The sequence below is a fragment of the Gastrolobium bilobum genome, unplaced genomic scaffold (assembly GCF_033153095.1).
Source record: "Gastrolobium bilobum isolate Gb01-03AN ecotype WA unplaced genomic scaffold, APGP_CSIRO_Gbil_v1 utg68317, whole genome shotgun sequence".
Lineage (NCBI taxonomy): Eukaryota > Viridiplantae > Streptophyta > Magnoliopsida > Fabales > Fabaceae > Gastrolobium > Gastrolobium bilobum.
In genome coordinates, this window is record NW_026895372.1 from 133,536 (window position 1) to 149,485 (window position 15,950).

General features: G+C 37.1%; 1 protein-coding gene and 1 pseudogene across 1 annotated transcript; both read right to left on the reverse strand.

The window, feature by feature from the left end:
* Window positions 1-6,587: 6,587 nt before the first annotated feature.
* LOC133307663 (alkaline/neutral invertase E, chloroplastic-like) lies at window positions 6,588-8,280 on the reverse strand (annotated as a pseudogene).
* A 591-nt stretch (window positions 8,281-8,871) lies between these two features.
* Window positions 8,872-14,006, reverse strand: LOC133307670 (polynucleotide 3'-phosphatase ZDP). The gene is made up of 11 exons (XM_061508225.1): window positions 13,608-14,006; window positions 13,064-13,123; window positions 12,773-12,844; window positions 12,232-12,303; window positions 12,013-12,069; window positions 11,374-11,450; window positions 11,060-11,141; window positions 10,760-10,876; window positions 9,720-9,856; window positions 9,528-9,597; window positions 8,872-9,125 (listed from the first exon to the last, which is right to left on the reverse strand). Exons 1-11 carry the CDS (start codon window positions 14,004-14,006, stop codon window positions 9,051-9,053), a joined length of 1,218 nt encoding a protein of 405 aa, XP_061364209.1. The 3' UTR covers window positions 8,872-9,050.
* Between the last annotated feature and the right edge of the window lie 1,944 nt (window positions 14,007-15,950).

Sequence of the window (15,950 nt, forward strand, 5' to 3'; positions counted from 1 at the left end):
CCTTTTAGCCTTTCTGTTAGGCTTATTGTTATAAGCTCAGTTAGTTAGTTAGTTTGGGTTGTTAGCTGCTGACTCAGCATCTCTTAGCTTTATAAATAGAGCTCGCCCCTTGTATTCAATCAATATGAAATATATCAAACATTCAGTAAATCAATGGCTCTCTCTCTTTCTCTCTCACTTGATTTTTGATATGATATCAGAGCTCTCATCCTGAGGGCCTGATCCATTTCTTGCTTCATTCATGGCTTCCGCAACATCAAACTCTCCTACAAATCACAGCAGTGGTAACACACATTACAGCTCAAACAACACTTCTTCAATGGAGAAAGTGCCGAACCTTTTCAACTACCAGATATCTGTTAAACTCACTGAGGACAATTTCTTGTTCTGGACTCAGATCGTTGAGCCAATAATAACCACACATCAGCTTCAGAAATTTCTAGTTAATCCAAGAATTCCACTGAAGTTTCTCACAGAAGAAGATCGTGATGCAGAATCTGTGAATCCAGAGTACACAACGTGGCTCACTCAAGATCAAATGCTACTGACTTGGTTACTTTCCACAATTTCTGAGTCCGTAGTGAACGAAATCCTAGGAGTTAAACACTCTCATGAAGCATGGGACAAGATCCACAAGTTATTTCAGGGAATGATGAAATCCAGATCTAGAAATCTCATATCTGAACTTCGAACATTGAAGAAAGGTTCCAAAACCATTCCTGAGTATTTGTCTAGAATCAAAACTCTCTGCAATTCGTTGAAAGCAATAAATAGTCCAGTCTCAACCGAAGATCAGATCAAGTATATACTCAAAGGCTTGCCATGGGACTATAACTCGTTCGTTCTCAACGTTTATGGACGAGAGAGAGAGTATGGTGTAGATGACATTGCAGTTGAGCTGATGGCTTTAGAACAACTTTTGTTGAAGCAAAACGAGTCTCTATTGACCAATCCGGCCTCTGTGAATGTTGCTGTGACACAAAATCAATCGGAGAAGAATCCTCTGTTCACCTCTGTTTTACTGAACGAAAAACAAAGCATGAACCAGACTCAAGATTCTCAGTTTTCTGGATATTCTAATGCTGGATACAGAGGAAGAGGAAGGAATGGAGGTCGCAATAATAGAGGAAGAGGACGTGGACCTCGTTCAAATGTGCATTGTCAGCTCTGTTATAAGTTCGGGCATGACGTTCGTTCCTGTTGGTATAGGTTCGATGAACGTTTCGTACCTAATGTTCCTCCAAATACCAATGAGCTGTAATATTTTGCTTCACCACAACAGCGCTCCTATCAATATGTTCGTCAGCAAGCAAATCAGGCTCCTCATGCCTTGATTGCTTCTCAACCTGGATTACTGCCTCTTCCAACGTCTGCACCTACCATCGAATGGTCTCCTGATTCTGGTGCAAGTCACCATGTTACTGCAAATCCAGCTAATCTTCTTCAAAGCCAACAGCTCACTGGTACAGATCAGATTGTCATTGGTAATGGACAAGGTTTGCCAATTCTTGCCATTGGTTCAACAAAATTTTTTGTCTCCATTAGACTCTCAAACTGAATTAAATCTTGAAAATCTGCTGCTTGTACCTTCCATAGTGAAGAACTTGTTAAGTGTTAGCCAATTTGCTAAGGATAACAATGTATATTTTGAGTTTCACCCTTCTAAGTGCTTTGTGAAATCGCAGGAATCCAGTAAAACTCTCCTAGAAGGTACTGTCAACAAGGATGGATTGTATTCCTTTCCAAGTATATGTCTGCCTAAAGCATACACATCTGTCAAGACTTCTACTCCAGTGTCATTGTCTTCAAAGTGTAATAGTTCACAGCTTTATACTTGTAATCAGCCTAGTTTAGCCTCAAATACTGTTCAATCTTGTAATCAGCCTAGTTCAATGTCTAACACTGCCTACTCCTTATGGCATTGTCGTCTTGGACATCCTCATGAGATTGTTTTAAAGAATGTACTTACTGCTTGTAAGATTCCATTTAATAATAAAAATGTGTTGGATTTTTGTTCCTCTTGTTGTCTTGGTAAGGCTCACAGACTCCATTCCCCTTCTTCTCAAACTGTTTATCATTTTCCATTTGAGTTGGTCTACAGTGATCTTTGGGGACCAGCTCCAATTCAATCTACTCTTGGAAACTCCTATTACATCTCTTTTGTAGATGCTCATACAAGATATTCTTGGTTGTATCCTATCCAACAAAAATTTGATGCAATTACTATCTTTAAACAATTCCATTCAATGGTGAACACCCAATTTCAAGCTTCAATTAAAGCAATACAAACAGATTGGGGTGGGGAGTTTTGACCCTTTACTCAATATTTACAACTCCATGGAATTTTACACAGAGTCACTTGTCCACATACAAGTCACCAAAATGGTATAGTTGAGAGAAAACATAGGCATATTGTGGAAACTGGTTTAACCCTTCTTTCCCATGGCTCTCTTCCTATGAAATTTTGGGATTATGCCTTTAGTTCAGCAGTATATCTCATTAATCGTCTGCCTACTGCATCCTTAAATTTTGAGGTACCTATGTTAAACTTTATCAAACTGAGCCTGACTATAAATTTCTTAAAGTGTTTGGCTGCGCATGTTTTCCATTTTTAAGACCCTACAATAAACACAAACTTGAATTCAGATCCCAAGAGTGTGTTTTCCTAGGTTATTCTTCCAACCATAAAGGATATATATGTCAGACTCAAGATGGAAAAACCTTTATTTCAAAAGATGTTATTTTCAATGAATATCGTTTCCCATATACCCAGTCATGGTCCTCAAATTCTGCCACTGTCACTCCAAATGCTTCTCATCCTATTCCCTTGTTTGTTCATAACCCCCCTTTCTCCAACTAGTCCTATTGCTACTGTGAATAGTGTTGACCTTTACCTTCAGAACAGTTTTCCTCCACTTCAAGTCCCTCTCCAGCCAGTTTTCCACATATGCCTGTGTCTTCTTCTATTCCTGAGTCTCTTGTCCAATCTCATTTCCTTAATTCTTCTTCCTCTTCCACATCTTCTTCTCCTGAGTCTTCCCATTCTGAATTTTTACCCTCTACTACTACCCATCTTAATTCTTCTGGTCACTCTATACAGACCAGATCTAAGACCCTTGCTAGAGCTCAAGCACTTCTCACTCATGCTGAGCCTACCTCTGTCAAACAAGCAATCTCTAGTCCTCCTTGGTATGCAGCAATGAAAGTTGAATATAATGCATTATTGGCTAACAATACTTGGAGTCTTGTTCCTCTTACTCCTAACAGGTCTGCTATTGGCTGCAAATGGGTGTTCAAACTTAAAGAGAATATTGATAGGTCCATTAACAAGTATAAAGCAAGGCTTGTTGCAAAAGGGTTCCATCAACAACCCGGGTTTGATTACAATGAAACTTTCAGCCCAGTTGTGAAACCAGTCACCATTCGGATTATGCTTACTTTGGCTCTCACTTATGGTTGGCCTCTTAGACAATTGGATGTCAATAATGCCTTTTTGAATGGTGATCTCCAAGAGGAAGACTACATGGTACAGCCTCCAGGCTTTGAAGATTCCAATAAATCTCTAGTTTGCAAGCTTAACAAAGCTCTCTATGGGCTCAAACAGGCCCCTCGTGCATGGTTTGACAAACTTAAGAGTTCTCTACTCTCTTTTGGCTTCAAGTCCAGCTGTTGTGATCCTTCATTATTCATCCTTTGCTCTGCCTCAAGGTGCATTTATGTGCTCATCTATGTTGATGACATCATAGTAACAGGGACAGACCTTCCTTTTATCACTCATCTTATCTCACAACTTAATACTCAGTTTGCTTTAAAAGACTTGGGTAATCTGGAATACTTTCTTGGTGTTGAGGTTCGAAGGAGTTCCTCACATAGCTTAATATCGTCTCAATCAAAATACATAAGTGATTTACTTGCTAGAGTCTCCATGCAAGAGGCTAAAGGCATCTCCTCTCCTATGACTAACAACTGTAAATTGTCTCGGGTTGGCTCAAATTATTACCCAGATCCTCACCATTATAGGTCCATTGTTGGTACCCTCCAATATGCCACAATAACTCGGCCTGACATCAGCTATGCTGTGAATAAAGTTTGCCAATTCATGGCTCAACCCTTAGTGGATCATTGGGCAGCTGTTAAAAGGATCTTACGCTACTTAAAGGGTTCTATTTCACATGGGTTAATGTTTCAGGCTGCACGTTCTGCTTCTGCCTTATCTCTGACTGCTTATTGTGATGATGACTGGGGGTCTGATCCTGATGACAGGCGCTCCACGTCTGGTTCCAGCATATTCCTTGGTCCCAACCTTGTCTCTTGGTGGTCCAAGAAACAGACACTTGTTGCTCGTTCTAGTACTGAAGCTGAATACCGTAACTTGGCTCTCACATGTGTTGAAATCCTATGGATTCAATCTCTTCTTCGAAAACTGCATATCTCTTTCTCAGTCCCTTATGTTCTTTGTGACAATATGAGCATTGTGGCTCTCACTCGCAACCCTGTTCTTCATGCTCGCACCAAGCACATGGAATTGGATATTTTCTTTGTTCGTGAACGAGTTCTCAATAAGGAATTAGTGGTCTCTCACATTCCTTCTTCTGACCAGATTGCTGACACGCTTACCAAGCCTCTGTCTTTTGCACGCTTTGCTGAATTGAGGTCCAAACTCAAGGTCTTGGATGGCTCTCTGGATAGCTCTCTTTCCAAGCCTCCTTGAGTTTGCGGGCGGGTATTAGAATATAGCTTATTGTGCAGTTGTATTTAGCTGCATTGTTGTTACTATAAAACTGGTTGTAGTATATTCCTTCTAACCTTTCTGTTAGGCTTATTGTTATAAGCTCAGTTAGTTAGTTTGGGTTGTTAGTTGCTAACTCAGCATCTCTTAGCTCTATAAATAGAGCTCGCCCCTTGTATTCAATCAATATGAAATATATCAAACATTCAGTAAATCAATGGCTCTCTCTCTTTCTCTCTCACTTGATTTCTGATAAGCCTCTACGGGGGGCCTGGGGCGCTGCCCCCCGGCAGCTCCCCCGAACCCTCGCCCGCTCACCTGGGAGCGGGACCTCAATTGCCTTAAACTACTAACAAAATTACAATAAATAAATCAGAGGATCACAACAGTACCTAACCTCTACGGGGGCAGCTCCCCCGAACCCTCGCCCGCTCACCTAGGAGCGGGACCCCAGTTGCCTTTCAGCTGACCCCAATAACAAGGGCCCTCATCAGCATGCAAAATATGAGTCGTACCCAACAGAAGACTCTTCCTGGTTATATCCTTCCTTTCTCTTCTTCCCAACTTGAAGTCCTCCTCTCACATGAAGCCTTGGCAGGTTAACTTACCTCCTCCATTTCAGTTATGTCATTCTATGTTGAGTCATAGGCAAAGAGGCCACCTAGCAATCTGGCTATCAGAATGTGCACTTGAACTTTAGGGTCAAGTCCCCTAACTTCTCTTGCTTCCTTGTCAAAGCAATCAATGTAGCTCCTCAAAGACTCTCCCACTTGCCAGTGGATCATGGACAAGGAGTGCATGTACTTAAACGTTGGGTGGTTGGTGGTGAAGTGTACCATAAACTTCTGTACAAGGTTCGCCTAGGTGGAGATGCTTCCTATCAGAAGCGAGCTGTACCATTCTAAGACTCTCCTCTTCAGCAAAAAGGGGAAGATTCTACAAATCAGCAAATATATTTCTCCGAATAGTGTCATTACAATTTGCGGCCTTAAACTAGTCAACCTAATCATAATGTTCAGAATCTCCTTTATATGTCATTGCGTCCTTGAACTAGTCAACCTAATCATAATGTTCAGAATCTCCTTTATATGTGTCATTACGACCTTGAAGTTGTAGGCAATTGGAGTGCATTGAAGGCGTCCACTAGTGGGCAATTGGGTATCACAGGAATCGTTGGTGTTCCAAAGGGAATGTTTGTAGCTGGTTCGTGGTAGGGTTGTTGATTCAGATTCTGACCGACACCGTCAACCAAATGACTAGTCACGTAGGACTGAAGGTGTGGTTGTTGTTAGCCTTCAGCTACTTGTGAAACTGGCTGGGCTGTAGCATGGACTCCTAGGGGTTGTCTTTGGATAGCCTGTTGGATTAAAGGCAACAACACTATGATACATTTTGGAACCTATCTTAAAGAACAGAGGTTGAAGATGAGAGAAAAGCAAGGTTGAGATAAGAATGAGAAGAAAGATATGAGAATGAGAAGTTTATTCCTAACAGAAAACGGGTTACAATATTCGACACCCTTTACACAGTTCCCTTTTCCCTTTTTATACATAAACTAAAAGTAATTTTGTTACAGCAAGTTCAAATTTATTCTCAACTATTGGATTATTTACTACCCTTTATCTATAATTTGTCTTTCTTGCCCCTGGTTTATATCAATACCCTCCCCATTAAAAATAATTGTCCTCAAGGTTGGAGAATTGATACAAGTGATGAAATTCATCCAACAATTCCCACATGGCATAAGTAAATAGCTGAAATTTACCCAATAAAACATCGAGCCACCAAAAACCCCAAAGAAAGCATGTAAACTCATTCGTGATGTAGTTGTAGCATGTGGATCTATCACCAAACAATACTACGTATATTGTGTCTCAACAACAGCCTTTGAAGCAATATTTGGTCTATTCATCTTAATGCATGTGACAGTAAGCTGCCAGGGCAAAGTTAGCCACAAGCCTGCATTATGGTAGGAGCATGGAGTGTTTTTGGGTTCACTTCTTGCTATAATATGCCATTGCTGGCCTTCAAGAGCATGATAACATATTTTGAATGACATGTCAGCTACTAAATCTGCCTATTTCGCTTCAATAAGGCCTAAAATTGCATGTGATTGATCAGCGGTAGTCATCCTACTTACAATAGACCATACATTTCCAAGAGGAAAGAAATGGAAGTCCATATAGGTTGGTTGCAGGTTTCTAATCAAATAGCCTCCTTTTTTGAAGGTAGGAAAATAGCCTCTTTTATTTGGCATAAATTCCAGCAACCATAAAGGAATTTGATCTGAAGAGATATTGAATTTGTTAATAGCATCAAACATTTATTCCTCAATGTTGTATCTGTACATCTCATTGAGTTTTCTCATATCAACCCAGTAATATTCCATTATATGGAGTGATGATGCAACAAGATAATTGTTAAGAACTAGGATAAGATCGGCTGATCCATCTTCAAGAATAAGCATCTCAAGTGCACACATCAGTGTTGAATAAACTATTTCTTGTATCTCCAAAGGTTGACTATGTATTCCCATAAGACGATCTATCATACATGTACCATCAGTAACCAACAAGGTTGAAAACATCACAAAACCGTCAGCTAGACATAGCTTTAAAATCATCTTGATTCGAGTTTACACATCAACTTTCTCTTGCACATATAAATTTCCAGTGCTTTTCCTGTATGCTTGCAACAAGATAATCCACCAATATTCAAAATCAACCGATACAACAAGACCACTTGCAGTTTCACCAAAATCAAGATCCAAGACATCTTCAATTGCAGAATTATCTCCATCAAGGGAAATTGCTCGTACCTTAAAACTAGTAGGCATGAATCCTTCTCCAAGGCTATGTTAATCCATGGTTTTCTCCCAACTCTGTAATTGATCATGGTTTAAGACACTAGTACTACTAGTGTCATTAACAACAACAGTTCCAATGGAATTATTAGCAATAAAAAATAGAGTCCGTCAATTTATTCCTTGCTTTATTCTCGATTAAATTTTCATTGACCTTGTATAATGGATCTTTAATGAGTCCATCACTAGGCAACTTGTTAAAACCTCTATTTTCATGTTTTACTTGTTCATCTACCCAGATTGCTTCTCCCTGATGCGTACTATCAGTTACAGTTTCATTAAGAGACCCTAGTGTTGGTCTTTTGTCCAACTTGGAATGGGTATTGTCAACGCTTCACCCTCAAAATAAAAAGGAGCAATATGTAGTCTTTGCACTTCATCCATTTCATAAGAATCAAAGAATTGATTGACTTTAAAGATCCAGCCATGGGAATCAAGAGATCCATCAAACCTACGATACCTTGATGCAACGATTGGAAACAGGTGCAACATCCCCATTGTTGGAAGTGTCATTATTGACAGAGAATGAGGAAAAACACTTGCGTTCTCTGTAGTTGTCCAAAATTGCATCCAACTTGCACGTTATCTCTTGAAATTTGTTGGACATTTGCTCCTTCAGAACTTCCACTTTAGATATAATTTTCCCCACTCGATCATCCGCAGATTGGAAATGTGTTTCAGGAGCCATTGTTCAAAGAATGAAAACACCAATTGATAGAATTTGGAACCTATCTTAAAGAACAGAGGTTGAAGATGAGACAAAAGCAAGGTTGAGATAAGAAAGAGATGAGAATGAGAAGTTTATTCCTAAAGAAAATGGGTTACAATATTCGACACCCTTTACACAATTCCCTTTTCTCTTTTTATACATCAAGTAACAGTAATCTTGTTACAACAAATTCAAATTTATTTTCAACCATTGGATTATTCACTGCCCCTTATCTATAATTTGTCTTTCTTGCCACTGGTTCATATCACACTACTATTGGATTCAGTGGTAGGGCTTGAATAGTTGGCGCTACCACGAAGAGGTTGGCATTTTGGAATTAAATGAGTTTTTTTAAAAAAAATAATAATAAAAAATAAAGCTCCCTTTTAGTTATTTTGCCTTTATCATTGAAGAAAAAAAAATATTTAGAAGCTAAGGCAGAAATAAATCCATAATTCAAACCAGTGACATCTAAACATGCTAATAAGGGACAAGTGTGAGAGGAATTCCATCTGGTCAACTATACAAAATAATAATAATAATAATAATACTCAATTATAGAATCTTGGAATTGAAGCAACCAGAAATAAATTTAGGATTGCCCACAAATTAGTCGACTACATTACAGTGATTAATCCATTTACATGCATACAACTGATTAAGGCCAAGCAAACCTATAGTCAATTTTATACCGTCCCAGTTGGTAAGGTCACATCCAAACAAAAATGGACATTACCCGGTTACCCCTTCTATGAACTAATGGCCAAATTAGATGCTCCTGCATCGAAGTACTCTTCAGGGACATAAAATTTTAAACCAATGGCCTGCAACCATTGAAAATAAATAAATTAGACAACAAACATGCGTAGTTTAAAACCAAGCAATTGCTAAGTCAAACTGTAAAATAAAAATTAAGAACAAATGGATGACATCAAGTATTATTCAGGGAGCGGACATGCAGCTTTAAGATAATAATATCTGCAACAGGATGAACTATACATCCATAAACTTAAGCAATAATCAGAGAGAGAGAGAGAGAGAGATGCGCTCAAACTATGCATTATGAGCCATGCCATTATTTCAACTAACCATAACTTAAGATTTATTGATAAACAATGGCCCTTTTCTAAATGGTGCTTGAATCAGTCTAGAAGAGGAGTGCTTAAGTATCGGACATAAAAATAGTGATAAAGTTAATTCTTCAAGGCTAAAACTGCTTTAACTACCTCTGCAAATTTAATATCAGCATCACTATGATCTGACTCTCTCCCGGCTGCATCACCAACATAAAATGACCTACAACATAGCAAATGCCTGCTTAACATTCTCATCACTTTGTATAATATTTAAAAAATAAAATTAAGAAAGGAATCGAAAATGTAGCATCAATTGAGCTATTGAATGGAAGAAAAAATAACTGATCCATATCAATGGCAATGCCGGAATTGAGGTGTTGCTCCATTAGATGCCACATCCCAGGCTTGGGTTTGCGAAAAAGATCATTTTCTTTTCCGCCAGCTTTAACTGGTTTACCTAGCCCACAAGCTATAAAAACCTGTATAGATAAAATTTTGTTACTAAGGTCAGCTTCTCACGTATTTCCTAAATATTTTCGAAACCAAATGGGCTACAAAATTTCTTTCCACCCTTTAATCTTTTTTACATAGTGAATGAAACTTGGAACTCTCAAATGAGAAACCATTTACCTAAATTTTCAGAGGTGGAGAAAATCATTGTGCAGCAATGCAAAGGTGGAAAACGTTCAACTTCTAATTTTAATATCTATGACTATAAATAAAACCAAGATGCAATTTATTCTGAAGATGTCTGCTCTTGGAAGTGCAAGTTACAAAATAAATGCAAATCATTAGCAGGAAAATTGCATTCACCATGGAGATGACTGGGACTTATTCAAGATGATTTATAAAGATAACCCTAGGAGAAAGTCAAACTATTATAAGGTAGCAAATGTCATTTTTACTTCCTTCTGGATCCCCTTTTGATATAAAACTATTTACCTCAAAAGTGGAGGTAAAATTTTATGTGCTTAACTGTTGTTGAAGAACAGAAAAGGAAAGAGCAATGTTACTAATAAGATAGTGAGTTGTAAAAATCGAGTATGAATTACCTAGTAAATATGTTTCACTTCATATTGGTTATTCCTACTAGGAGGAAAAAGAAAGGAGAACAACAAGAATATTGAACCTATTGTGCAAAGGAAAGCATCTAATTTTAACATCACGTCACTTTTGTTTCATTAGTAAGGACATTCTCAACCATGTAATCCTCCGTCAAGAAATGGAAAACACAGTAACCAAGTAATCCCATGTCCAGAAATGGAAAACATGGTAATGGAAGTAGAGTACGATAGTTTTAGCTTGTAACCAGCGAAACAGACAACCCATGATTGAATAGTTGATAACAACAGGAGATACATTTGCATTACCAACAAAATTACCTGAACTGGGACCTTCACTTTCTCAATGAAGTTATTTAGCCGTCCAATTTTCGAGTCCACAGCTACTTGTCTCTTGTTCTTCCAGCGTTCAATATTGGATTCATTGGTGAAAATTACCTGCGGTAGACAACAACGACGACAGTGAGGAGCATACAACACCATAAGTTCCATTCTGGCAGACTACTAAACTGGCAAAAGATTTAAATTAGAGAGAGGGAGAGTACGAATAGTAAAGTTCTAAAATAAGCCAAAATTCTACAGTAAATCTCATATTTCTTTTTACAGATAAAAAGAACACACCAGCTTGTAGCCATCGTTGTATAAGCTTTGTAGTTTATCAGGAATTGAAGAATACATGAGAGACCAAGCACCAGCACCCACTCTGAAAGAAAAAGTTAACTTTCTTAATAATCAGAAATTTATGATGTTCAGCACATGACAATATTAATAATATCAAATCAAAAGGTTAATTTTGATAAAATATATCCAATCCAAGAACTTATTTTCAGAGATAGCACCACATAAGCTCACCAGAAGCCTTTAACACAATATCATTTACTCGCAAACCAATAACATTAATAATCACAATGTTGTGACTTCAGACATAGACATACCTATTCACAGCAGTTTTTGCAAGACATCCATCAAAATCAAAAGCAGCAATTTTACTTGAATCATGCAGCCCATCATCCTGCAAAATATCAGAGCATGGAAAAAGGGGTGTTAGAATACATGAAACATGATACATGTTGTAACTTGAGTAATTTAGAATATCTTATATTATTTCTTAGTATTGGTTTCCATATATCTATATAGTTCATATTTCATTCCTTATTTAATTGGGATTTAGAGTCTACTATTAGTACAAACAGAAATTAGTGCTTTGTGATTTGTATCATATCATAACACATCATTCCTATTAATCAACATAAATTTCAGATTATTTAGTCATTATTCTCTTTTTTCTTTCTTCCTTACTTAAATCTCTATAATTGCATAAAAGGGGGAACATGTAAACTATGCAGAGCAGTATGCATTGTTGTGATACTTTGTATTTTTGACCGGAGCACAAGGTTGTACTCATTCACAGTCCAACCAAACTATACCAAAAAAACTCGTTAAACCCGACTAGCGAGTGTGAGGTGGAGGTAATCCATGTACGCAGCTTTACCCTTGCATAATTGCAAAGAAGCTATTTCCTGGAAGTCCAAACAAACTATACAAGAAAAAAAAATTAAGACAATTAATCTCACCCGTTCAAGAAATATGACTGTTTGGAATGCCTTCCATTTTGGTAAAAGGGTAGCATCCTGGATGAGGTAATAATTTCATTGAACGTAAGAAGAGCAAAAAATGTAAAGATAGATCAGAAAGTTAACAGAATTTTAACCACAACAATGTTGATACCTTTCACTATCAAACATCAACGCCACGAAGTTATCAAATAAAGACAAAAAGGGAAAACCTCACACCTTGTACTTGCTCTTGACGTCAGAAACTGAAAAGTTGATGTCCACCAAAGCTTCAACATCGGATGTGCATAACTGCAAGCAATAAACGTGAACAACAAAGACAACTAACAATAAAACTTAACCAGACATAAGGCATTTGAAGAAGAAAATAATCATCGGCAAACAAACTAAACCAACAGTTCACGCCTTTTAGTTCAACTGTTTACATCTTTTACAGATACATGGTTAAGAATATCAAGTTAAAACCATCATATAATTATAAAATTAAAAATCTTAAAAACGATTCAAACAAAAAAAATTCGTAATCAAGTCCGCAATTCCAATATTTGTCAAAGTATCTTCATGCAAGAGATCTAGAATAGCAGAACAAAGATGATGAGGGCATTTTAAATACAAGAAGGAAGCCAAAAATTTTAAAACCACCTTAACTGGAAGCAGAAACCACCCCTCCTCTCTATCTCTCTAAGACACACAATATTATCTAATATATGGTATTTGATACTTCATAAACTCCTTGACAGTGCACGTGCTTACAGCTTACCTTTTTTCTCTTTGGATCATTTTCGTCAGTCTCTACCAGTTCATTCTGTATGTCTTCCGTTGCTTTACGAACCTGTTAAAGAAGTGTAACATAACCAGAGTGAATAAGTTAAGAGTAAAATTCAAAAGGATTAAAAACAACAAGAAGATAGAGAATAAAAATTCAATTATAAAAACGCATAAACCAAATTAATGACCCCATATTGCAAATATTCCCTTATCATAAGTCAACTCTGAACCTACCACGTGGTTTTCCTATTTATATTTGAGTTAAAGAAAATTGGGTTCTCACCTTCTCTTCAGACTTGTCATGTCCAGACAATAAATTCTTCAAAGCTTCCTGGTCACTACTCTGAGGAAAAATAATAATAAATCACTTCTAAAAAAAATATTTACTTCAAAAAGAAAGAAAATAAATCATAAAATTATCATCTTAAGCTTCAAAAAGAAAGAAAGAAAATCATAAAATTAACATCTTAAGCTTCAAATTACAATAAAAAGTGTTGAGATATATAAAACTATTAATGTAGTTTCACCCAACACCAATATAGGCTCACCAACAGCTTAAGCTTTTGAGTTGAATTAGTTCTTTACATCCAACACCAATGTAGCCTCAACCAGCTTAAGCTTTTGGGTTGAATTGGTTCTTTACAAAATGGGTTGAATTGATTCTTTACATTACTTTTCTACTGGTTATAATTACTTTTCTACTGGTTATAATACTAAATGAATTATGTTCCCCCTCCACGGAGTCTTCATTTTTCTTATTTTTTCTTTTAAGAAATAAAAAAAAACCAAAGCCCATGTTTGAAAAGGAAAGAGAAGAGATGCGAAACCTTCAAGGAGGAAAAGCCGTTAATGGCGTCAGCATTGGAGTGCGAGGCAGAAGGTAAAGGGAAGCAACCAAGGTGGTGCCATTTGATGACGTCGAAGCCTCCATTTCCCTTGGTGACCAACCCCAACCTGAGAGCCTGAGACTCGATCGCTTTGGAGCACGCCTTGCACGTAGACCGGTTCGACTTAGCGTACTCCACCACCATCGAATTACGAGGCGCCATCGCTATCAGCGGGTTTCGTTTTCGGATACAAGTTGAGGCGTTTCGAAACGGGAAAGGAGGAGCGATGACCGAAACGGATAAAAGGTTGGGGAAGTTAGTGTGACGAGCGTTGACGATGAAGAATCTAGGAATTGGGATTTGGGAGCATGGAAAAACATTATATTTCAGATACTGCATACAGTGGAGCACAACACGAGACTGTTCACAGCACAAAAGAATGAAAAATATAAAAATAAAAAATAAAACTAAATAATTAAGGAAAAAAATATATTTATCACTAAAAAATCTTTACAACTTATACGACTAACTTAATCATCATTAATTTCTATCAATTTAATACTTTTTATTTATTAAAAATTTTTGAATCGTATTTATTAATTAATTATTAATTCTAACAAATAATAATCGTTAGATTGACGAAAATTAACGATGATTACATTAGTTGTAATTAATTTTACAAAAAAATAATAACAATAATGGCATTAATTAATTTAAAAAAAAAAACTGATGAGGCCAGTGTTTGGGTGAAATCAGGACTCACGAAGGGGACTGCTGAATGTTTCGCGCCACGTCGGGTTTTACATATCATGTCATTTATTTAAGGAGTAGGGTAACTCAAAAAAAAATTTAATTTTTGACTCGTCTTTTGGAATGTTTGAATGCGTCTTTTATGTCTTAAAAGTTTATAATTAACTCATAATAAAAATTTAAAAACAGTGTTTGTCATTCTAAATAACAGAACTTTGTGTTATTTTAAATAAAATTATATCAATTTAGTGTGTTTTTGCATTCTTTTTTTTTATTTTCTTTTTTTCGTAATTTTATAAAAAAGAAAAAAAAAAGTGAAAAAATATACTAAAACTAGGGGTGTAAATGGGCTGGGCTTTGGCCATCCTGCCCCAAGCCTACGTAATAAAAATTCAGCCTATCTGGCCTACTGGCCAATCAAAGGCTTTATTTGTAGGCCAAGCCCGACCTATTTTTAAAATAAGAAAGCCCGACATGGCCAATAGGCCTTGTAGGCCTACCACTGTAGATACTAAGCAAAGAAAATAATTATATAGAGCAAAGAAAGTTTCATTCATGAATGCACTAGTACTTCTCATAAGAAAAAAATAACAAACAAGAAAGAGTCAACATAATACCTCAGCTTTAGAAGGTATATTGATAAGTCTCTGAAATGAGACTTGAAACATATGGTTTTAATGTGCAAATGGAAATAAAAGAATACTTTTATTGTTAGTAAAAGCCCCAAATTTACACTGAGTTGAATTTATTGATTAAAGTGCTAATGGGCTGTAACATTCCATTTTTCAGGCCCATTTTCCTTTTGCATCAGAAATACCCATTAGAGGAAAGAAAGAAGTCAGCATGAGAAAAAAAATATATAGGGAAGTGATGGGCCGGACCTAAAATACTAAAGCCCAAAAGGAAAGGAAGAAAGAAAGCAAGAAAAGGAAAAAAGGAAAGAAAGAGAAGTCTGTAGCAGAAACGTGAAGAAAAGAAAAGAAAACGCAAACCCTAGCGAACCCACATCGTGCAATCAGAATCCACTTCATCCATCCCTAATCCCTGCCCCAAATCGATCCAGAAGGTCAGAATATCCTTTGTCCACGGTTCATCTGTCCAAATTGACCCATACCCACAGTCCATGAAGAAGAAGAAATCACGAAAACCCTAGCCACTATTTTTGGATTCAGAAAAAGCCAAACAAAGATCCGTTACTTAGTGGATGCTGGAGCGATTGTGAGCACACGTCAGTGTACGGGTTGAAGGAACGACAATTCCATCCGATTTGTAAGAGCAGAGGAGTGGAGCACTGTGGGGACCACTCATTTGCAGCGCACAAGCAGCGCGTCATATTGCTGAGCTGGAGAAAAAGAGGATAGTGTGCAAAGAGCCCTATAAAAAGGGAAATAGGAGTGAGTCATGAGGGTGCTCTCTTCTGGTTCTGATTTACCGTTTCTTAGTTTTTGTTTTCTGAACAATTTTTATTTTATTTTAAGTTCTGTTTTGTAATGAGATTCTGGTTCATTTGATGAACTTGATGCATGTCTTTACAGCACTGAGATTGCCGGTTGTTAGGCCAGTGCTGTAATTTTAGTTTTTAGAATTTTTATT